This window comes from Pagrus major, chromosome 15 (genome assembly GCF_040436345.1).
Source record: "Pagrus major chromosome 15, Pma_NU_1.0".
NCBI lineage: Eukaryota > Metazoa > Chordata > Actinopteri > Spariformes > Sparidae > Pagrus > Pagrus major.
The window spans coordinates 19006448-19032381 of NC_133229.1; the positions used below are offsets into that span (position 1 = coordinate 19006448).

Genomic DNA, 25934 nt, shown 5'->3' on the forward strand with positions numbered 1-25934 from the left:
TGTGTTTCTTGCCCTTATGGACTTTGTTGTCATATTCCCAGATCTCAGCAGTTACTTTGGTGAGTACGTTACCACAAATGATAGAAAAACAACTAAAGCTACAAAAAATGAGACCCAAGTTGTAATAAAACAGAACTGTGTTTTAAATAACTCAGAAAACTCTTTAGCTCTCTTAGATAGTTAGTAGCTCCTTTTGTGCTTTAATTCCAGGTCCACGATGACTTTGTAAAAGTAGTTAACATCATCACACGTTGGTAATAAGTTTTAAAATGATCACTGGCATTGTGATTGCGAAACGTTCTGTAACCTCCAGTGTTAGCGTGAGAAGTTACTCCTCCGTGTACAGCTTCTATCATCCGCAAGGTCTCTGTCTTTCCAAAGAGGTAGGACTATTTAGTTGGCAACACAAAGATTCTCAGCTGTCTTTTTTTTTTTTTTTTCCTCTCTTTAATTTGGCAATGCAGGGATGAGCCTCTGCCCGTCCGAACAATGACAGTCAAGTCTTTTCTGGTGGTCCACAGGAAATGCATAGCAGCAGGAGCAGCAGGAGCAGCAGCAGCAGCAGCAGACAGGGCAGAGAGAGTGTTCAAGTGTTTCCAGTGTTTCTCCTCTGTGACGCCTTGTTTCTGCTCCTTCGCCCTTCACTGCTTGATTTTAAATTTCATGATAATTTGTCCATACATAAATGCATCGATCCACTCCTTTCTCCTTCCCGTCCGTTCATCCTGCTAATAAGCCTCCTTTTCTCTCTCTCTCTAGGGTGTGTGTTGTCACAGCAGCATCTGATCAAGAGGCATGTCATGGTCAGGAGGAATCAAAGCTGAAAGACAAAAAAGGAAACAATTACCGCACATGGATACGTGTGTGTGTGTGTGTTTTAAAATGTGTGTGTGGAGCGTGTGCTCAGCAGAATGTAAGGATCCTGCCTCTCCAGGAAAAGATGGAGGCTGATTTATTCCACCATTAAGACCTGCTTCATCATTAAATATTAACCCAGCGCCATCACTCACCCTACGGCCAGTGCATTAAAGCAAGGGTCACAACAGGGTGACCTCCCATTTGCACACACCACACACACAATTTGCCTTTTTTTTCCCTATACAGCAAGCTACCTTCACTTCGAACTGCTCCATGTGTCAGAACTGTAGCTACCACAGAGGACACTGAGGTCATGTCCTCAGTGGTTTATCTGAATTTTGGGTTAATAACCTCAAGACGAGTTCACATTCTGCAGTTGAACATGTATTATGGGGAGTCCCTTAAAAAGAATTTTCCTCAAATAGCTTCTTGCTGTGATGGTGTTTTACAAAAACATACAACGTTTTGCCAAATTTAGGATATGTTTGTGCTCTTTGTGATTTGATTCTGATTTTTGGTGTGGCTCGGCTGGGAAAAGGTGATATCATGTGTGCAGGCTTGGGTAATAACGGAATACATGGGGCAGCGCATCACCAGAATGAGCGTTGACTGCTGCTATCTGTAGCTGCTGTTAGCTCGTTAGCCCAGTTAGCGGTGCCGGTAGTGGTTCGGACTGGGAGCAGGGAGCGGTTGTATGAAAAAGGATGCGCTGGGGCTACCTGGTTAGCAGGCTAACTTCAGTAGATATGTATGTAACACAACACATTATTGTCTCTGAAATAACGTCAAAGCTCTTATTCATTTGCATTCTGTTGATAATTGTCATTGATTCTTGAGTGTTTTAACAAAAATTCTTACATATTGCACCTTTTTAATATATCAATTTCCAAAAATGTTAGATTTAAGAAGCCACTTGCTAAAACTACTTTGTTGTATGGCGTATTTTCTATCAAGGTTGGAATCATCATCATCTTGCCTGCAGAGCTCAACAGCTCTAAACATGCGACTCGTTACACGACATACTGTATATGTAACGAGTTGCACACTTACAGTCCTCTTATTCATTCATTGCATGTGCGAGGTCCGAGGGGCTGCATCTGACCTGCACACTCAAAACAAGTAATCAGGCTACGAGTTACACCACAGGGACAGCAGCAGAAGGAGCAGATGCGTTCAAGTTCTGAGTCACAAATTATTAATCTATATGAATCTAAAACGTGATGTGCCCAAACGTTTGTACACAGAGGGAGTGTAACCGAGGACAGGATCTCCTGCTCTGATATTTTCAGTTACAAAAATATTCATGGTGGGAAATACATTGTAACAGTTACACTGCACAGCACTCCTGCAGTCATGCTGTCTGTCACCGCCTACACAAAAGTGGCCCGTGCCAGGCTTTGCGCAAGGCTCACAGAAGATCGCATTGGAGCAGTGAATATGTTTGTGTATATATGATACACAAGTCAGTCTCTCCTGGATCATTGTGCTGCTAACGATTTTGTAATGACAAGATTTCTATCTTCTTTTGCTCTCTGTGCTGCACCTTCATACATCAGAGTCTCTGCACAACACATGAGACACAGGTAGAGAGTTGTGTGTCCAGTGATTATTACCAAAATGTTACAGTGACCTCATTTATCACCTCTTTTTTATATTGTTAGCAGCTTAGTGGTGACACAAGTGTTTGTCTGCATGCATGTGAGCGTGTGCATGTTGACTCACCTTTCCCAAAGGTTTACAGTCCGACAGGAGTTGGTGCAGCAGCCAGCAGAGATCAGAGCTGCAAAAAGAAAGAAGAAGAAAGAATGAATAATCAAATCAATGGCAGCGGTCACTGTCACTTGTGATTGAGTGTTTTGCGTGTGACTTTCATCCACCGGCAGACACAAACACGCACGCTCCTCTCTCCTCACTCTGAACTGCTGCTTCGCTGACACACTCTCTCTTCTCTTTCTGTCAATCCACTTTTGATTCCTGTCACGGATGGGCAGCCACTGCCAGCACTTCCTGTTACCCATCATCCTCTCTTGTCTTTTCTTTCTGTGACAGTTACCACAGATATGTCAGTGTGTTTGAATCTGTTCTGGCTGCAAAAAAGTCTTAAAATTCTTACGCATTCAGGTAAGAGAGGAATATCACTTTCAGTCAGGGACCAGCTTCCTGTATGCAATAACAGTATAAAAATGAATTATTGAAGAGAACATGTTGACAAGGTAAAGCAGATGCTTGTTTTCCCTCCTTCCTCCAGTCGTGATCCTGTCTGTATCTCAGCAGCACAGTTGCAGCTGAATGATGTGGCAGTTTGGTAGGAACAGAGCCAGCCACAGCAAATATTGTAACTGTCTAACACACACATAATTACACCGATTAGAGAAAAAAGAAGCTGTAATCTATTTTGCTCGTGAATTCTGCTGTTTCAATGCCAGCAGCTCTTTTTGTTGTAGCAACAGAGGCCGTTTTTGAAACAAGGATTCCAGCTTGGTTTGACGAGAGGAGACGATTTCTTATTATCTGTCAAACAGACTGGTCGGTGTTTTACCCATCAGCCAAACATGCCTCTCTCTGTCCATGTGCTGAGGATGAGTGTTGATTTGATTTATGCGGATTGGACAAATGCTGGTGTTCACGCCGTCTCTCAGCAGGGGTCTTTATCTTTTTTCAGTGATATACTCAGGCCTGTATATGAATACATCTGCACTGTGTTCAGCTTGTTTTTTGGGGGGGGGTTTTTTGGTTTATTTTTTTCAATTCACCTTGGTTACAGTATTAGATCACTGGTGGTTTCAACTTACAGGATTTTGGCAGTTGGCTCTTCAAAAACAGAGAAAGAACAGCTAAGAGAAATGCTGCTGGACAGTAAGAAATGAAGAGACTATCCTAAATAATTGAGACTGAACAGATGATTAAGTCTTCATAAACTCAAGCTCTTATCACGATAAATATATATAAATATATAAATATAAATATATATATATATATCGATCATCGATCTATTGGCCAGAAAATATGCCTGCCATTTGTATGTCACAGGTGTTCTAGCATTAGTCAAAGCTAAACAGTGTATGTGGAATATTCATATTCATCACACCCACGTCAGAATGACCGAAACCCAGCGTGTCAGTGATTACCGGGGGGAGATTGTGTTTGGACTGCAGCGGACACACGCTGCTGCAGAACCAGCCGTTTCCGCCAGTTTAGCACAGCGAAGCTAGAGGCGTGCTGTACATGTTGTACAACTCCAAGTGAGCATGTGGCAGAGCAGCTGTGGAGAGGAAGAGAGGCTGACCACTGACTGTGGTCATTTATCAACCCTCAAACACAGCTTAACCAGTCTGTGCGTGTGTGTGTATGTGTATGAGTGTGCATGTGAAGATGATGAATATTCTAATTAAAGAGCGAACACTGACAGTTCTCTGGATCAACCTGTGTTACTCCACTTATCTGTCTCAAACATTCGTACTGCCCTCGTTCTCATGTTGACCTGCTTACTCCTGTAGTTGCGTCTCAGTGGTCCAAGCTGTCAGACTCACAAACACGCACACACACACACAGAAGGACAGGCCTCTGGGCTGGTTCACAGCTGTGTGCTCTGCTTCGCTTCAATGCACCTCACTGTGTGTGTCAGAGAGAGTGATGGACGGAGGAAGGAGGGGATGGAGGAAGAGAGAGGGAGTGTGTCAGGGAGGAAGAGAGGGAAGGAGAGTGCGTGTGTGTTAGTTTTCTGGCCGTTTGTTCTGTAATTTCATTTTTGTTTTGTTAGGAAAAGACAGAAAAACCAAGAACAGGATCTCTTTGCATGAGAGAACTGGCCTTCTGTTCAATATGAAAGGGTAGGCACACACACACACACACACACAAATGGGGGTTGGGGGCTGAGCGAACAAAGTCTAATTTCTGTTGTGCACAATTATGACTACCCACGCTGCTACACAAACACATACACACTCACAAACACAAACACACAAGGTGAATATGCTGCATCTATTTGAATACATAACACATGAAGCAGGCTTGGAGCCGACACCTGGACACTTGTATTTTTCATGTGTGCGCGTCTACAAAGGGATTAAAAAAAAGTGTGTAAATGTTAGTGTGGTGTGCGTTTGCGTGTGATGGTCAGTGTACTTGAATATGCGCTCCATGAATATGGAAAATGGCCCTGAGTTGAAATAATAGGAAAAAAGGGTCTTCAAAGATGAATTGCCTGGGAAGCAGCTGTTGGCCTAGTTAGCAGACCTGTCCTTAACACAGGACCTCTGATCACACACGCAAAGCCTCACATTACACAATCTCATGCACGCTCACACACATTTACACACACACAGCCTGTACAAGATCAAGGCCAAGCAAGCTGCCAGCTTCAGACGAACTTTGCCAGAGACCTTTGCTGACAGCCCCGACCATCTCACCATTGTGTGTGTTATCGTGCACATATGTGTGCTTGCATTTGTTCATCTGCATCCATGTGTGTGCGTACGTTCTCGATTTTGCTGTACTGTAGCATCCCAGAATCCAGCAGGCCCTCAGGTCAACACTTAATGACTTTCCTGCCAGATATTCCAAGGCTCCACCACCTTCTTGACCCACTTGCTCATAAAAAAAGAGGCCCCATATGACCCGTCATACAGTAAATCTGCAGTAGGCAAGACTTTTATGTATAAAATCATTGGTTCAATCAGCCGACATCATGAATGTGGGGCTGTAAAAGAGAAAAGAGTCCTGTTCAGCTAATTGAGATGATGTAGATTCCTTCTGTATGGCCTGATTCATTCTGGTGTCAAGCTTGGCTACTGCTGCGAGAGCTATTCCACCCACAGGACCTGACGAATCAAATCTACATGCAATATATGAGTCAATAACTACCGGTGTGCTACACTATCTAACTTTGTCTGCTGGACAGGTCAGGAACTGTAGACTCAGATGGTAATTCTCTGTGGGTTCATCACTACTGGAGACACCTTTAAGATTAAACATAGCCATTTGATCAATTGTTAATATAACAATATGGATTATTGCAATTTTAAGTATAAGGTTGGTTAAGTTTAGTTTTCAAATTGTAAAATGTTGTATTTAGATCCAGGTTGGAGTCGCTGATGTTAGGTAATTCCTCAATGAGGTTAACAATCTGCTATGACACCAGCAAGGTGTTGACATCTTAGCCCGTAACTAAACAGAGACTTGTGAAAAAACATGTTTGACAGCTGATTTTGCAGTTACCTAGCAACAAGAAAAGGACACCTCCAGGCTTGGGCTCTCATTTTCAAGCTTACTTGCTGCACCTTGTTTACTGGGCCCTTTGTGTGTTAATTTTTCCTACTGACTTCGTAAGCTCAATTTAGAAAAACGACTTGGTTGCATCTGCCTTCATTATAGAAAACCCATAATTAGGTACATGTGTTAAACAGGCCCCATTTGAATGCAGCTCAACCATCTGTGCCCAACACTGCTGCACTGACACACCTAAAAACAAGAGAGCTGACTGACAGCGAGAACAGGAAATGAAAGGTGTGTGGATTACTCCGCGACACATCCCTGTTTCACAGCTTTGCCACTTCAGCCAGGATCCAATCACAACTCTAGAATATCCTGACACAATGCAGCGTTAAAAGCCTGGAGAATAAACTGCACTCACACATACTGCACACACACACAATCATACACAGATGCATTTACCCAGTCTCCGCCTGTCTCTGCAACACAGGGAGCAGATGCAGGTGTTTTTAACCCTTTGATGTCAAAGGAAAGACGAGTACGAGTACAGTTATACACAAAGGACAGGCTATGTCATCAACACAATCCACTATGTAGTATAATATTCAAGATTACTACATACAAATGTGTACTTTCTTACTGGCACTGTTCTGAGATGGTAATTAACTGGTAAGTTCCTTTCTCAGGTGGAAGCCTATCTTGTGATTTTTCAGATTTACTGCCAGTGTTGGGCAAGTTACTTTCAAACTGCAATATATTACATATTACTAGTTACCTTCATTTTAAAGTAATATATTACGTTAGAATATTACTGTCTGCGTAGAGCAATATATTACTTTTTACACTACTTTTTAGTTACTTTCAACAAAATACCCTTTAAAGAACATTTAAATAGCCAAGATCTTTTTAAATAAATGATTGGCCTTGGACACAAGGATGAGCAGGCAGACAAAAGATCAAAGTCTGATATATTATGAGATAGGAATAAATAGTTTTAATTGTACGCTTAGTCATATGAAACACGACAGAACTATACCTTCCATAATGTCGCCTATAATGACGTGACAAGACAAAAATCTCTTTTTCTATGGCTTTTTATTTTAGTCCACAGAACAAGGAATTCATGGGTGTATTTGATTCAAGAACTGTGAACTGTGAGATTTCTTCTACCAAGACTCTTTAAACTGAAAAAGCAATGCATAGTTTTTACTCCTCCAATCTATTTTGTGAAAATATCTTAATCATTGCTTGCTTCTTTAAAATGCGAACCGACCTGAACTCGGGACTCCTAGGTCTGTTATGTTATCTATTATTAAAGGGGTTGTGCCCTCAATATGTGTCATGGTTGTTGATTTGGTAGTGAAGAGGAAGTGAGAGTCTCAGGTTATAGTTTATTTTCATTATGGTGAAGAACAAAGACAAATAATTAACAGAAATCCATGTGGAAGCCATACATGCACATATGCTTCTTTCAAATATGAAATAGTGCAACATTACTGGCTTTATCTGTTAAAGTGAGGGGATTTTTATCATTTAGACATGGTTACATAAATGTTCAGTAATGGGGTAATTTACACCAACACTTTACAACACTTCAATTTAAGTGACTTCATCAGTCAGTGTGCTTGTGTGTTGTTCAGTCGTGTCTTATTTATCAATATTTCTCTACGCCTGTGAATACAGCCTTAAACAAAAGACCGGTTCTTTAATGACTGCACTCCCACACATCAAGAGAACTCTACAGTGAAATAAGCGGACGACACCTTCGACATCGGCTGCATTATAAAACAGCGACAAGAGTTCATATCGGGAGGAAATCAACAATCCTACAAAGGCGTGCACAGAGAACAATCTACTGCTCGACATCAGCAAAAACCAAGGAGCTGATTGTTGATTTTAGAAACCAACCCTGACCCCCTTCTTTCCTCAGGTTGTGAGACTCCTCACTTTTTAAACACTCCATTTAAAAAATAGATGTAGCACAAAGGACTCAAAGTTTTGTTCTTTTTAAAAATGGCAATAAATTTACCTTGTAAACGCTTAAAAAAAGAAAAGTACTGGAATAAGGACAAAGGGAGTGCTATGGGATGGGGCAAAAAGGGTTCAGAAGAGAGAAAGAATTACAGGAAGAGGAAGGAGAGAGCGAGGGATGTGCATGCTACTTTTAGAGTTAGTCACAGTGGTCCTGAAAGACACAGTGACCTTCAGCTTGGCACATTGCTGTTATGACACATCACCAAGGTAAATACTCACCGTTCTTCAAACACACACACACAGCCTGCGTCAGCCTGTCAACATGCGTCACACACATTGTTGAGCGTCCCACAGTCCCCTATTCAGCTCAAAAGTCTCAGCAGTGGAGAAAAAAATGGAAGCTGGGACTTCTGCCACACACACATGCACTAACATATTGACACACGCACACACACCGAATCTGATTTCCGGTTTTCTGTCAAACACACATGCAGACATACCAGTTGTCTCTTGCTGGGGGAACAGATTGCGGGAACTAAGCTGGCACTGAGGGTCATGAATGTCTGTTCCAACCTCCCCACGGGGAATTCACACTGAGATAAGAGCCAGTGAACTCTCCCTTTGTTTTGCCATACGAGAACTTTATCCTAGCAAACCGCTGCTGGATGAGGGAACACACACCCACATGGTGGAGATGAGATCAGATGTAAGTTTAATAATGCCCCTGGGGAAATTTCATCATTGCAGCAGCAGATTTTAAACAGTCAAATTATGGAATCAACAAATTGAAACTAGATAGGAATGGATAAACAAAGGAAGATAATTGGATATGACGATTCACACAACCTATTTTTCATGCTAGTGTGTCCAGTTCAAGCGTTACTTTACAGTCACTGTTATTTAATTGGTGTGATTCAAATACTTTTCTTCACACGCTTTAATGACAAAACCAAAGCTCCTGAAGCGAGGTGAGCCTTATTGCTTCATTCATTTTCCAAAGTTCCTCTAAAGTAATTTTGGAGGATAGATGTTGTCTGGGAACATCAAATCATCCCTCGTTTAGCTGCACTTCAGGGTGCTGCTAAAAATATTCATAAGAAACAGAACTTTTCAAATATTGGCTAGAGCCTACACTTACCTCAACTGCAGACAGAAGGTTTTTATTTTGAAGGCCTTATTTCTATTTTCCCTGCTTTATAAATACGTTTCATCACATTCTTGTAGCTTCCTGTTTTCTGATCTAACACTGTTTTCATATTCTATTAATGCAGGCTCATCACTCTCTTCAGGGTTTCCTATTGTCTTCTAAATTCAGTATAATGTCCACAGCACCACTTTCATTAATACAGTAACAGAGTCATGTAATACTCCAGCCCAGTTTCACACCAAAGCATGTAATAGACCTGCCAACCAACCAGAGGACAACGTATGAGTGCGACAGTTTGCCTAGCCTAGGCACAACAGGTACATGTAAAGAGGCAGAAAGTTTGTGGCAGAGGGTTGGGTTGGTCAGGACATTAAGGCATGGGACTTTGTCCAGGGTGACTAGGGTTTAGTGACTGTTCTAAGGAACCAGTTATTTGAAGCCAAACCATAATCTTTTCCTTAACTAAGTAGTTTATGGGCCTTTATTTTGAAAGTGTAACTGGACATTGAATGTTTTTTCATAGGTAGACGAGGCCAAAGTCAGCAGGGTGGACTGGACACAGTTAACAGAGTATTCAACCCGGTATCATACCAAACTAACAGAAATGCTGTTTTCATACACCAGTGCTTGCAGCTGTTTCACAATAAGGAGCTGTTTGATGAAGCAGCAGGCGACAGGCTGCACACCTGCAACTTCTCAGTGAGGAAACAACTCCTTTTCCCTCATTAACATTATCGGGTTCTCTATTATGATGGAGTTTAAATCCGAAATATTGCCAAACAGGCGCTTTTACTTTCCGCCTTGAAAAACAAATCCTCCACCATCGTCTTGTCATTCAGCTCTCCTAACTCTCTCCATGTTAAAAGTTTAATGAGGCTCTCGTTGTGCGGCTCTACTCCTACAAGATGACAAAACCAGCAGTGGCCACAAGCTAATTTGAATTTGAGACCCCTGGTGAGAAGCTACATAATACTTAGCCTAAATTTGAGCATTTAAAAATTTTTAAATATTAAAAAGGATGAGGAATGAAATTCAAACAGGATTGTAGATAAAGATTGACAGCATTAGTATATATTGTTGACAATGTAGCCCCAATTACAGAACTTGGCACGCGCCTATGAGTCCACACGGTTTCAATGTGGACAGTGTAGACTGACCCAGCCAGCCACACAAAGAAAGCTAGCCACACTGGCTTTAGAATAACGAAAATAACTTGTTAGAGAAAAGTTGTAACAAGAGACCAGAGAAGGGGGTCATGAAAGGTATAAATCCATCCATCTGTTATCGAAACCCTCCTATTGTGTAAGGTAATGGAGGACTGGCTGAGAGGCAGCTCACCCTCTGATCCCTATCTATCACAAAACTGGATTTCTAGAACGTTGCTACAGTTTTCAGTCAGCGATCGCAGAGGTGGGTGTATTGGAGGATGTAAAGGTCAGGTTGAGCATCCTCGACAAAGTCGTCTTTCATTACAACATGATTCAGAGAAATTTTTATGATGGCAGGGGGACATGTTGTCTCAGAGGCACTTAAATAGATCTCAAATGATTAGGATCATTTGATTATGAAGGGATTTAGCTTGTGGCTCATTGTGATCATCCTCTTCAACCCACTAAAGCCTTTTTGATGGGGGCTCATCATACAGATAAAACCCCACCCATTGAGCCAGGAATGCATTATGGGAGGAAGGTCAGAATCCTTATATATATGTGAATTATTTTTATCTATTTTAGGGATTCTTCACCTGGACCAAAATAAATCATATAAATAAAACATACTGCTGTTTTTCCAATACCAATTATTATTATTTGCAATACTACGCTTCTAAAGTACACACTACATGGCTACATATAGTTAAACAATGAAATAAAACCTGAGCAAATTGCCTGTTTGAGAGACAAAAACTGCTGTGCAAGGCGACTGTCAGTGTTTTGGTAAGGAGGGACACTAATGAGAAAGAAAGATGGAGCCTCTTGTTTCCGATATGTCGCTTGGTATTTTTCTCAAACTGAGTGAAACAGTAACATCTACACAGAACACCATGTAAACAGAACACTATACATGAACTGTATTAGCATATCTGTATGATAAAAAAGCACAAGTACTCCTTGTACAGTATTCTAGTATTGTTTTTTCATCTTCAGTCTACTCCAGACAACACACAAGAGTACTTACTATGTGAATAGTGTAGCTGATGCAAATTTCCAATGAAGACAATGAAGCTGATGATGACATCATTTTTTAAAATCATTTTAACGGGAAATTCAATTTTAAGATATTAGACCATAAACTTTGATGCACTGCCTTTGACTGAATACTCATCATAAACCATCTGGTCCAACTCATTCGGTATTCAGTTTTCTTTTCTTAAAGGCATGCTATGCGGTTTAACAACACAACAATACAAAATAGCTTGCAGGAATGCCCCTCCTTTAAAATTCCAACTACAATTCAAACATTTGAACATCTATCCTATCCTATCTACTTGCTACTTTGTCTTTGTGTTGCTGCAACTCTTATATTCCCCTCTATGGATCAATAAAGGGTCATCTTATCTTATCTTATCTTAACACAAGGAGACCTCCTGCATGGCACAAACAGTTCCATTGTCAGACATTAATACAGCAGCTCAGATAAACAGCAGAGAGCAGATTTCAGTGGATATTTTTGGTTATTTTTGCAATAGTCTGGTGCTATTTGCATACATTTGTACCAGCACATCTGCCCTATGTAATTGTGGCTTGACAATGACACCATCACTCCAAACTGCAGATGAAACAGATACCTGCTGCCTTTAGATGGCTGTAAACAGAGATCAGGGAATCAGAGAACTCGTTAATCATCTGTAACCCTAACCCTAACCCTTAAAAGGGTTTGTTTGATTCCAAAGTAGTTTATATGGGTGTGCATAAACAAACTGATGGGGATATTAAGTTCACTGAGCAGTCATCCTGCTCTGCCTGCCCAGGCAATACTGTTAATGCAGTCTCTCTGTTGCCACTGTAGTCCTCATGTGTGTCTCTTTATAATTGTAAAAAATGGGGCTAAAGTGGCAAAAGATGCATAGCCATAGCAGATGATTGCATATGCTGTGTAGTTTCTCTATAACCCCTTAAAATACAACTACAAATCCCCCTTTAGTGGGAATATGTTCTCTATGTGGGTAAACTGACCCTTTAAAGCATAAAGAATCTGTTTTCATCTGGAAAAAGGTGACCTCTGTGTGTTGTAGAGAAAAAAACATCCTACACAACCTACCTGTCAGTGATGGCTGTCCAACTGTTCGTGGTGTACCACTAATGTCTTCATCAGAATATGAAAATGACTCAGTAATTTTAAAATGCTACATGTGACATTTTAAATACTGGGGCTATATCTGTATAAGCAGTTCGAAGAGCATCTTCAAATGTTTGTACTCAGGTTTATTTTAGTGACAGTCCAAAAGCTGCAGGTATCCAGAGGTATGTGGCTTGTGTTTATTAATAGCAGCCGAAGCATAATACGTTATGTACTCCCTTGACAGAAGCTAGATGACTGACTGTGTGCATGTTCAGCTCGCCACAAAGATACTTTCTGCCCATGCACAGTAGTGTGTGCCCGGACCAGCTGAGCCCAACAAATACTGCAGCGATCCTACAAACATGCATGTTGGCCATCTGTTGCAGTCAACACCACCATACCTGACTCTTTTAAAGCAAACAAAAGCACCACTCCACACACACATACACACATACACACATACACATACACACACACACACACACACACACACACACACACACACACACACACACACACACACACATCAGATCCAGATCCAGACAGGCCATTTTAGAGGACTCAGCCTGTTTAACTCTGGGTCCATCAGCAGATGAATGATGACAAAAGAGGCCTTTCTCATTTCCTAAATTGGCTGATACTGACTGGCTGTGATGTAAGAGCCACAAATCCTCTGAGCAATTTGCTACAGTTTAGATGATGTAATGTGATGACCGGTATCTCTTCATAAATCTGTACCTTTTGTTGACCTCACATTACCTATTGACTCAGGATAAGAGCTATGGTGCTTTACAGCTTTTGTGGGCAACAGACAGGAGTCAAACCAGTGACAGAGGCAGGAAGGGTAAGAAAGGGTAGGAAATTAATTACTGGAATATAAGATTCATAAGTGCAACCTTTTGTACGAATGTCCACAGAAATTGGGACTAACTTATTACAGTTTCTAAGAGACTGTAACAATGGTGAAGAGTAGGGGTGGGTGCCAGTCGGTGCTAGTAGTCTAACAATTAGTGAAATGAAGATCACCTGAGTGCAGTGAATGTCTCTCAAGTGATTGTATTATAAAGACACCTGTGTCTGAATGTCCAATTACTGGTTAATCAGTATTCCTGGCTACAATTACACCATGAAGAGAAAGAACACCCCAAGCAACTCTGTGAAAAGGTTATTGAAAAGTATAAGTCAGGGGATGGATACAAAAACATTTCCAAGTCACTGAACATCGTCCAGAGTTCAGTTAAATCCATCATTAAGAAATAGAAGGAATATGGCACATGTGTTAATCTGCTTAGAGCAGGCCATCCTCACAAACTAAGTGACCATGCAAGAAGGAGACTGTGAAGGAATTTTCCTTCACAGTTCGTGACCTTCTTCTATGCTGTTTCTTTTAGCTGAGTGCAGCTGCCTTTGATAAGACTGAAGTAAACAAACCCCTCCATCAGTCCTTGGAGACATTTGTCTCTCACCAAGCAGCACATCTCAGACTAGACTGATTATTCTGTCTGTGTACAGAATGCATGTGCGTCAACCCAAAGATAGCGTATAGCATACTCTTAAGTAAACATGGACATCCAGCAATAGTTAAATAGACTACTGATCGGAATGCTCTTCAGAATAGTAGTGGTTGGCACACTGTACCGGTCGCTATTATTCTCCTTGATGAAGCCTGTCAGCAAACGCTGCATCTTAAGACATCAGGCCTCCTGGCATCTTCTTCATAACCACAAGGCCACCATCTCTACAGAATTTCCATCACAATGGGACTGTTTTCAAGATCCATGGCGCTATGGGAAACAACAATAACCTCTGAGCTAACAGCCTCTGAGCTATCTTCAAATCTCACTCACCTGAGAGTAGTAATAATGTTCTCCTCCAACGCTTTACAAGAAAACAAATAAGCGTATTCCCCAAAATGTTGAATGTTCACTTTAACACAGCTTTTCATGTGTACAATTGAGTGTGAAACCATAAAGATGAACCACAAACCCACATTTACTTCAAACATCAAATCCTGTACACTTATCAACACAACATACTCTGCATATTAAAGGAAAGGCTGTTGAATGTAAATCAGGATTACTGCTCATAAAAGGAAATCTTTTAAAAGATTCAGTATATGGTGGCTGGACGAGGTGGATGGGAAATGTCAATATGTAGATGGACGAACACAGCACCTCATTGCCAGCTCCATGCCTCCCTCCCACAGTCTCTGGAGAGCACAAATTACATTCCAGTTTGACACCGAAGCAGCTGAGGTTCACGTTAGGCACCGACACACACACACACAGAGAAACACACACCTCACAAATCACACTCATTTCAGTCTGGAGCAGACAAATTCAATTAGACCAGCGCTGCCTAAATGGGCTTATCTGAACAGTGGGAGCTTGTTACATGGAGCCCTTAAGCCCTGTGTGTGTGTGTGTGTGTGTGTATGTATGTGTGTGTGTGGGTGAGAGAGAGAGAGAGAGAGAGAGAGACAGTGAGAGAGAGAGAGAGCTTTTAAACATGAAACCACAAAACCTGAACAGGCTTGAGGGCATGTTGTGTGTCAGATCTCCAGTGCTAATAGAAAACCATGAATGGAGAATGATTCTGTCCATTTAAACACCACAGCTAACCCACTTAACCTTTTATGGCAGTGTTATGGCTTCTTTTAAAGAGCTGTTGTGGTGCTGTTGTGGTTTCAGATGCGGGATTAATTTCCCGTAAGATGCTGAAAGGTCCCACAGTACTGCTCAGTTCTGACGGCTGCTGTAACACAAACACTTCAGATCTACATACACTTCGATGGGATAAACACATGGGCAATGTCATGTGATTTTCTGATCTTTACTTCCTTTATTTTCAGGTTTTAGGCACTGCCTGTCTAAGCTTGGCTTTCCATATATCTAAATTTCCAGGCTGTTTTGGGGATTTTTTTTAAAAGTTTTAAGCAATTTGAAATTGTGTTTTACTGCCTGCATGTCCACACGCACCACAAATAGTTGTGTATGAATGGATAGAGGAGAGTGTCACCCATCTAATGAGCACCCTGAGGTTTGGTACGGTACTTTCTACTCTGAGGAATACATGTTAGAATGTGTAAAAGTGTGTTCATGCTGCTGATGAGGACACTAAGAGTGTGTGTATACTCGCCGTATGTCTGAGCACGTGCTTCAGCATGTAACTGCATAATGTTTGGAGTGTGTGCGACTGTGTATGTTAACACGTGCATGTGTGGGTGTATGCAGACTTGCCACTGCATACTGGAGTCTGCTGCAGAGCCTAATGAGTTTTGCACACTAATTCTTCCCATCTGATTCAGCAGCACAGCTCCACCCAGGGCTGGCAACAACACCAGCTGGGCTTCACCTCTCATAACCAAAGATGATACCTCATTAAGAGTCATTTTTCAGTCTGGTCCTCCAGTGGATACAGTAAGGGTGGGAATCACACAGTTCCCCACGATTCGATGCAACTGATACATTGCCCACGATAACGACAGTATCATGGTGCTGCAATTTCTGGAAATCAGTACATTACAAGATAATCACCTAACGTGCTTGATGCCTCTTTATCACACACATTGACTTGTCCATGTCCATGAGTGACATCATTCCAATGAAAAATTACCATAAACGGGCAAAAGGCTGAACTTGCAGCAGGCAGAACAGTTCTGAAAGTGAACATCTTTAGAGAAAGGATACAACTATGGCTCACGTTTACAGAAGTTTACACCACAAGGGGTCATGAAGTAGTGACTCTGGCAAGTCAGATTGCAACTTCACACCTAATCTACAGACTTCTCCTATACACTTGCTACGAGATAGTCACAGCCAGCCATGTGGAGCCACGCTGCGACTATTTGAAATGGAAAGTAGCGAAATCTTTCAAAATGTGCAAAACTCTAGCTAAACTTCAAAAGCCTCAAAAGCGCTTATTATTATTCAAACTGCTATTGTGTCACCAATGTGCATCTAATTTCAAAATGTTTTTTGAAGGTTGTTGATTAGAACAAAGGTGTCACAAATAAAGAGGGGCATTGACTGAAGAAAACATACAAATAATAACTTTAAAAGGTTATGTTAAACAAAAGAGAAGGAGTTTCCCGGACAAACAAAGTGGATCAGTGATTTTTCAGAGGTACAAGCGTTATTAGCTCATTCAAGCTTCTATCTGGCTGTTGACTGAACGTGCTGCTGCTTTTCCCCCACTCACTGGTCATAGTTAGTCCAGAGGGTTACAGCAACATGAGAGAACTCACTGCTTTTTGATTTGTGACATTTGTGAATCGATTCTGAATTGATGGCGATAAGAATCTAGATTCTTATGTGACTCTATTGTTTAACCCACCCATAAAATATTTGTATATATTTGTTGTTTCTTATCTATGTGCATAGGACAACGCCTTTTCAATCAAGGTAAACAGGCCACATCACAGTTTGCACGGTTTTGATTCAAGACAGCTAATGTAGTCAGATCATCTACATATAATTAACATTTGACTGAAAATAACCTTTTTTGTGCATATTGTAATAGCTTGATTCTCGCGATGTAGACATTTTTAAACATCATGCAAATACATGCTTGAATTATTCAAATTTATTGGGTGATATCTTCCAGTTCAGTCACCGCTACTTCTCACTCACGACACAGCCCAGTGCTGCTCTGGAGGTGGGAACTACATCAACACTTGTTGATGATGGTATTTTTAACTCTGTGATGGTTCCCAACTGGCATGAAAACACAGCAGTCACAGCACTTCTTCAAAACATGACTACATAAGACTACACAGTGCAGGAATTTCAATGGCACAGTGCATGGGTCATTATTGAAAACTCAGTACTGTGACCCCTCTATTAAAAGCACTATCATCATTCAGTCGTGCACTAATACTGTATATCCTGTATCCTAAATCATATGTGGTAATACAGGGGTGTCTCGTGAAAAGACATCTTCAACTCAAGCCCGGTCAAACTTAGGCAGATAGCCTGAGGGTTGTATGAGTTTTGGAAACATCATGTATTGATACTACCAGCACTACTATAAAAGGAGAAAATCACACGGGGCCTTTTCAATTATTTAGCACACCAAGGCAGCAGTGCAGAGAGAAGTTAATGACCTCAATTTGTAAAAGTGCTGGCCTTGGTGCAGGCTTAATGAATGAATGAATTACACTGGCTGTGTAGGAGGCAGCAACAAGAGGTGAGAGCTAATTTTTAAATCCATGTTTTGATATTGTTTTTGAAGAATCTGTGCAATCTGTGCATCACAAGTTCCTAAAACACAAGGTGACAACCTCACCTGGGGGGTTTCTGCTGATCTGCTGAATCTTTTTTGGTTTCAAAGTGAGGAAATTAATACCTGACTGAGACCTTTGTTTCCTAATAAAGCACTCCTCTGACAAAACTGAGCTGCTCCATGAACTCTCCATTACCATGTCTGTGGTGTCCTCTGCTCAGACTCTTGCGTGACGTGATAAGAGATCACGTCTGCCATCTTGTCTCTCTCCCTCTCCCACACACACACACGCCACATGCATGTTTTGTTTGATGCTTGAGTGTTCTGTAGTGTTGCTGAATGCTATTTATTAATTGAATTATTATTATATTTATTTAGTATTATTGATTTGTTTTGCTGATGATGAATAAATTCTATTATATTGTACAGAGCAGTTGTCTGTGATATTATATATGTGTATTGTGTTAACAGCTGGCTGTGATGGTCAGTGCTTGGATTCATTTCCTTTACTGGTCTTCCTTTATAAATAATTACATTTTAAAGTGAACACCCCTTTTTGAGACTGTTTTCCCATCTGGTTATTGGTCCTTTGTTTCTAGGGTGGTGCCCTGTGATTAAAAAATCATAAATCAAATATTAATCATTTCACTATTGTTTTTAATAATTACTGTTGGTAATTATTTATTCCTAATAACCAAACCTGCCCTACCAGTGTACCCAACCATGAAGCAGAAAACCTTCTACTGAGAGCATATAGTGTGTTGCAAATGGCCTTTTGATGTATATGCATGCATCATCTCAGCTTATGCTACAGTACATCCAGCCACTATTGTTTCAGGTAACAGCTGAGTCAGGGATCCTGCAAGGTACAAAGCCATTTCCCATGGCCTCAGCTGTAATATAGAGCGCTTCCACTCAGCACTATATAAATCATTACTGCTGCTGGACTTCCATAGTACAGCAGCGACAAGCTCATGTTCCAGCAAACAGCATCAGATACAGACAGTCTGTGATGCAGCGGGAAATACAAAAGCACGTCAACTGTAATCTCTAACGTGGAGCCTCGAGGCTTAGTACAGTAGAAACAAAGAGTTTCAAGGGTGTAAAGAGCATTATATCGCTCCAGTTGCTATGCTACACAAAGTCATCTTGCAAGTTAACAATACCTGATTATGTTGTAGCACCAAATAGCATGTCCAAGTCACTACAGTTATATTGTCTATATCTGTAGAATATGTCACAGACATATTCTACAGATATAGACATACCCTAACCCTTTCCCTACCTCCCTCCATCTCTTTCTCCCTCCCACTTTCTCACTTTTTCAGTGGGGGTAGAGGAAAATCATGTCATCATTTTTATTGATAATTATCAAAAAGTAAACTGTAAAAAGACAGGGCGGGCATAGCCTCGCTGCAGCAGCAACATTTCCTGTGCGGACACACATACACACACACACACTCACTCACCAACACAGCCATCAGGCACTACATAAGCAGGCAGGGTGCTACACAGGTAACACAGTGAGTTGAATAGCTAATGGGATGTAAGATGATCACTTGTATTTAGAGGGACAGTGTAGGCTACTTCTAGATTTTTTTCATTTAATTTATTTATAAAATTAAGGTGTCAGCAGCCAGCGGACGTCAATGACACTATACAGGCTATAGCGCATTCATTTAGAACAGAGAACAGACCAACGCCAAAAGCTCTGTCTCGGTTTTTAGCTTTGACTTCGGAATTACTTGATAATTAATTAATAACAGTCCTCTGCCAGAGGATCCCATGCTGCATTCAGGCTCATAGGGGGTTATTAATTCGGTAATATAACAACTGAATGATTTTTTTCAGCTGCTGGTCAAAGTAAAATTTGTTATCAAAGATAAAAAAAAGATTTCTACACTGGGATTTTATGCAACTATACAGATAATCTAAGTGAGAAGTGAGGTGTGTGCTGGAGGGGTTGGGATCTAAGATAACGGCTTCTGATTTCTCTGTGTTTAGCCAAAGAAAGTTTTGAGAGCCAGTTTTTTACATCCGTGAGACAGGATTGTATGTTTACCAATTGTGCTGTGTCATTGTAATCAAATGAGAAATAAATCTGGGAGTCATCTGCATAAAAATGGAAAGTAATGTTATTGTATCTGTATACTGTGTATTTGAATAGTTCTCACTACATTCAGCTGCAGCACCATGGTGATCCTCTACATATAGTAATCATCAGTTCATTGTTACAGCAGGAGACCAAAACAGTTTTCTCTTCTGTGCTTTTACTTTGCTGCAGGAAGCTGAAGATAACCACCAACCTTTACTTTATTTAATGTCAAGGTGGTGGTAAGCCTTCAACTGTGAGACAAATACAGGAGATAATTACAATGCGAGCATGCTTTGATGAACAAGGCCACTGGAAAACCGCCCCTCGCCAAGAAAAAGTCAAGTAATTACAGTTAGAGTTCAACAACTCCTCCCTCATGTACCTGTCCTGTAGACAGAGGGCCAGCAACCTGACCCCATGAGAATGCTATTCATCTCTCTTACAGAGTTCGATATACTTTGTAGAATCTAAGACAAGGAGCACTGAAGCTGTTCTCGAGCCTTGTAGTGGAAAACAGGGTTTTTTTCTTTCATTTGTAACCCATACAATACGACACAATATTACAATCACCAAACGCTCTTCCTATTATGTGGTTGTATTGTGCTACAGTACAACCAGCAGCTGGTTGATAAATGTTTGACTCCTACTGGTGCATGCTGGTTTCCCTCTAGGGTTCTGCTTAGTAATAGTTCCTTTAAGCATTTCCCAGACCCAATGCAAAAAAAGCATTACTCATGAACAAGCGATGATCACACACACAAAAAAAAAAACCTGCATGAACAAAGAAAGACATAGAGCCGGCTCTTACAGAGGTAAGGGTTGTCCCGAACACCTTAAACACTAAACACCTTTGAACACAGAATATGTCATTTCTATCAACCTGACTGCAGCAGCGATCTGCAGAGGGGACCGTCATGGTCGGTTGTTCATGTTCTGTAATGTTGACAGCCAACTGGAGCTGGAACGGAAATGTACTTCATGAACATAACATTACTGAGAGGAGAGGGGGGGAAAGAAGAGAGAAAACCAAAATCTCTGTTGAGTAATGATTTCATTGAGAGGTTGACCTGAATTCAAACACACAGACCCACATCTTCAGTTCATGCCGTTGTTCCCTGTGTAGAATAAGGGCATCTGGCTGTTTGGGGCAAATAAATACTCGCTGGTGACGCAAATAAACACAAATGCAGTCAAACTTGCATGAGTAACGCCTTGATGGAAAAGAACACACCACTAAACAGCCACATCTGCTTCACAGTGAGTTTTCTTTTCGTTTCAACTTGAAATGGTCCCACACTTTTTTCCGCCCCTTGTCTTCTCTTTGCCCATCGCAAATTGTTCTATTTACTCGAGTAATCGTTTCAGCCCTAAATGTAAGTACACAACTCAAAAAAGGTCTTGTCGTTTTCAGGCATTTTAAAGCAGAAATCTCACTTATTATATCTTTAAAGCCTCTTGTTTGATAACAGCCCCCAAAACACTCTTAAAGTAAATTGTGTTCCACGGTTAGAAAAGATGGGTGAAGTGAACCGAGGCAGTCCCTGAACACAACACATTAATTCAGTCACACTCGTCACACTCAAAGTAAACACTCAGAAACATATAAAAAGAGAGAAACGACTACACCAAAAACACCACGGGGGAGTCCTTTGGAATATTTAATGGCAGAAAAATTAAGTCAGGCTTAAAAGCTAAGCAAATGTATTTCATGTGTTGTTTCAAAGCACGTGCAGCCTCTGCTGTCAAATAGCAGCCTTTTATGGTGTGCATTTGGGAAGAGATCGGTTTGACTATTTCAGAAGAGTTGAGCAACTGTCAAATGTGAGCTAATTAAAGTGAGTGGACAGCTTTGAGGCAGCTCTCACACACAAAAATACACTCTTCTTTTGTGTATTGACCTATCTCTTAGTACACACATGTTAAAAACCACCTCACACGTGTGCTTTTAAATACTGTCTCTCTCTGCTTTCACTTCCGGAGTGGATGTGTGTGCATCTTCGCCCTGAAAACACCTCTAGGGTACCAATGTAAGCCACACGCCCTGGAGACTGGGTTGCATCACCCACACTCCTTACAAGCACACACAAATGAGAACACATCTCCCTCACTGTTGCCACAGCCGGTGCATCCATAAGTGATGGACACTGTGTGTGTGTTTATATATGTCCGTGACTGTATGTCTGGCTCCCATCTTGGTCTAAGCTTAGCTGAGCTCTTGAAACTTTGTGTGGACATACGTGACCTTGTGTTTCCTCACGTGCAATAAATCAAGGTCATCAAAGCACAGAAAAAATCCCCAGCCGAAAGAAGACTGGTGGCTGCAGCTCGTAGCTTAGCTTAGCACAAAAAGGGAACAGCTAGCCTGGCTCGGTTCATCTACAAGCACCTCTGACTTTCAATTGCCTTGTGACTGTCGCTATCAAATCGGCACCACAGTATGGTGAAAGTATCAAATTAGGAGAAAAGTATGCCGTGAGAGTCCTAATGCTGAAGGTAAACTCGGTTGTACAGTGAACATGTAACAGCTCTCTCTGTGAAGAGCAATAATGTGCAATAAACAGTCTCATATCCATCATCTCAAAGCCAGATCACTGATGTTATTATGGGCTATGAATGGGTTATGAATTGAAAAACAAGATAAGAGTTACCCTGTGCCTACCGTTGTACAGACTCTGGTGGTGGGGGGCTATTTCCTCTCCCGCTGGCCTCCTCTGACCCCCGTCCCTGTCAGGGGAGCCACTGCAATACCTCCCCTTGCTGTGCTCTATCCCGGGACTGTACTGATAGTGATGGTGGTGCCGTATAGACTCTGGACTACCCACGATCACCCTCGCTTTCCTCATGTGCTCTGGTGTCCCCATCGCTGCCTGCTTGGCCTCAGGACTCCCACAGCATACCCCCCCAGTGTGAACCGGCCGGTGTCTCTGACTCAGCTCTGGGCTGGACTTGGCTGAGCCCTTCCCAGAGCCTGGTGATGCCTGTCCTGACATCAATAGCTGTTTCTGGGCTAGTAGGTCAGAGCTGCAGGGTTTGGGGTGGGAGTCACATGGTAGCCTGGTGGGAGACTTGTGTTTCTCTAGGCTGTGTCCCCGAAGATCTCGGGGGTCCAGGTTGGTGAGAGACCCCCCACGGGGCCGGCAGGACTGAGGGAAGGTGTGGTACTCTGGTGTGGAACTGTGCCTCCTTCCTGTGGATTCACAAATGTCTCCGGGTCTTGAACCAGATCCAGGGCTGGCACTGGAGCCCAGGAGAGGGGGTTTGAGGTGGGGGTTATCTGGGCTATCTGTACTCCCTGCACTGGAGGTGCTGCTGCCATCTCCGACGTCCCGCAGCAGGCCAGGTGCCGGGACACTTCCACCCTGAGACAAGCTGCTCTGACTGTCAATGGAGCTCCTGCGACCAAGGCCTCCCTGCCCACCCACACCACCACCTCCTCCCCCTCCAGCCACAGCCACAACCCTCTCCTCCTCCAGCATGAGGCACACCTCCTTGAGCTCCAGGTTCTCCCGGATCACCTCCACTTGCCTCTGCTCCAGCTCCTTCAGCTTCTGCAGGTAGATGGCCACCTCCTTCCTCATCAGGCCGGCGCTGTAGCGGCCCAGACGCTGCCACTCCCGCGACACCCGCTTCCCCTTCTGCCGGTCGTCATCTAGGAAGCAGCACAGGTCTCGCAGCTCCTGGTTGTCCTCCTGCAGTTTCTGGTTCACATCCTGAACACAGACACAGCAGAGCAGCACAGTGAGGCGTTGCAACCACATTCTTGCTGAGATTGATCATTTGATGTGATTTGAAGTGAGAGGAATGTTCCCATCATGCAGTTGTGTTTATGTGAGAGGTTTATCTGACCAAAATTAAACAAATGTTGATCGACAGACAATCTGTTTGAGTTACTTTTGAAGCAAAAATTCCAAACGTTCTCTGGTTCCAGGCCCTCAATTGTGAGTATTGGACAGTAAATGTAATATATTTGGCTTTTGGACTGTTAAATGGTCAAAACAAACCACTGCCGATTCATTTCTGGTGATCAACTAATTGATTATTTGACTCATGATTTCGGCTCTAAGTCAGTTGCAGCTTTGACTATCATGGAAAGGTTCATTTTATTTTCAAAAAAGTGAAACTTTTCATATATTCCAGATTCATTACACATCAAGTTAAATATTTTTAAGCCCGTTTAGTTTTCATTTTGATTGTTACGGCTTACAGCTTATGAAAATCAAAAATCCAGTATCTCAAAAATATTAGAATATTACATAAGACCAATCAAAAACAGGATTTATAATACAGAAATGGCGACCCTCTGAAAAGTATGTTCAATGCACCAATGCAGTGTGGCATGGAGGCGATCAGCCTGTGGCACTGCTGAGGTGTTATGGAAGCCCAGGTTGCTTTGACAGCGGCCTCCAGCTCATCTGTATTGTTGGGTCTGGTGTCTCTCATCTTCCTCTCGACCATACCACACAGACTCTCTATGGGGTTCAGGTCAGGCAAGTTGACTGGTCAATCAAGCACAGTAATCCCATGGTCAGCAAACCAGTTACTAATGCTGCTGGGAAAGGAAATCAGCATCTCCAAACAGCATGGAGATGCTGATTTCCTTTTCCAGCACTAGCAGCTGGTACATTTCACTTTATGAATAATGAATCTAGAATATATGAAAGTTTCACTTTTTTAATTAAATTATGGAGAAAAATGAACTTTTCCATGATATTCTAATTTTTTAGATGTACCTGTGTGTCATGAAGCTGGGAATATTATTAACACAATCGACGTTTCATCTATCCATGTCTACCTGATGACTCCACCAGCGAATATTTCCATATTTTGGGACAAAATTGGCAAAATATCAGCATTTTTAAGCCATTTAATCTTAATTACATTTGATATATAATGAATACATTGCATCTATCATTCTGCACTCTGTATATCCCATATTCAACAGGTTTAATGAGTTTATAACATTTATTATTTAGTGACCATTTTGCCCTTCACTGACAGTATGTAACTGTGTCCATATCTCACACAGGTCCAGATCAGCCTGTTCAGTGTGGCCTACACACCGGTATAAAACGCCCGACACCCGGCTACAACCTGGCTCCCTGGGGCCCCTCTCACCTTCAAACTACGTATTTCGTTCAGGTGCTGCTGGAGTCTCCGGTTCACTTCCCGCATTAGGTTGCCGTGCTCCACGATGACGCCCCTCTTCTCCGTCTCTGCCCTCCGCAGCCGCCGCACCAGCTCCTCTTTGCCCCACTTCAGCAGCTCCTCGTCGTGCACTTTGGAGATGTCCTCCGCAGGACTCTCTGCGCTTTTGGACAGCTGTGGCTGATGCTGTGCGCCCTTCTCCATCCTTTAAATCTCCAAGCGGAGGCTGGCAAAAAAAAAAAGTACTGTGTTTGCTGAATTTTCTGAGAGCAAGACACCAAACCGAGCCCCAGAATACACCCGGAACAACTCTGATCCAAACGCTACTCGGGTTCCCCCCACCACCCCCTCTTATGTCCGCGGGATTACATCGCTTTCATTTCGGCTGTGCCTCTCTCCCACGCCCATGCTGCGGCTCCGTTATCCGCCCGGTGCTCTGCTGCTGTATCCCTGCTGTTAGAGCATCGCTTTGCGTGCCGCTGCGTCTTCGGCTGCGCCTTTGGACGACTTGGCGGGGCGGTTTCTCTCCAGGTGCATGCCTGCCGCTTTGCGCACTCCCGCTGCTCAGTGCGCACTACCGCTGTCCGACCGGCGATGAGGAGGACAGGAGGAGGGGAGAGACTGCAAGGAGAGGCTGCAGGTGCATAGCCGGAGAGCCAGGATGCTTAGGTGTAGAGACTCTCTGTGGTCCCGATCAGCAGCTCCACTGACGCCTCTTTGTCTTGTTATGCCATCTGCTGTACATGTGAGGTATCAGACACTGTTGTCTGTCCGGGAATGCGAATTCCTACAAATCAAAGTCCTTCATTGAAAGTTTGTATAATGTATAAAATAATAACTAAATGAACATAACTTATCAAAAGTTAATGTAGGCCATTCATTATCCAGAGATGATCCCTAATGGAGTATTATAGGCCTATATTATTGTTTTATTATTACTGATGCAGCCAGCCATCCAGGAGGAGCTAGTTTTAAAGGACAGTTCACCCAAAAATGAAAATT

At 42.3% G+C, this 25934-nt stretch overlaps 1 protein-coding gene across 1 annotated transcript; it reads right to left on the reverse strand.

The window, feature by feature from the left end:
• Nucleotides 1-742: 742 nt before the first annotated feature.
• LOC141009776 (uncharacterized) lies at nucleotides 743-25136 on the reverse strand. The gene is made up of 4 exons (XM_073482478.1): nucleotides 24903-25136; nucleotides 22447-23497; nucleotides 2581-2638; nucleotides 743-820 (listed from the first exon to the last, which is right to left on the reverse strand). Exons 1-4 carry the CDS (start codon nucleotides 25134-25136, stop codon nucleotides 805-807), a joined length of 1359 nt encoding a protein of 452 aa, XP_073338579.1. The 3' UTR covers nucleotides 743-804.
• Nucleotides 25137-25934: the final 798 nt, after the last annotated feature.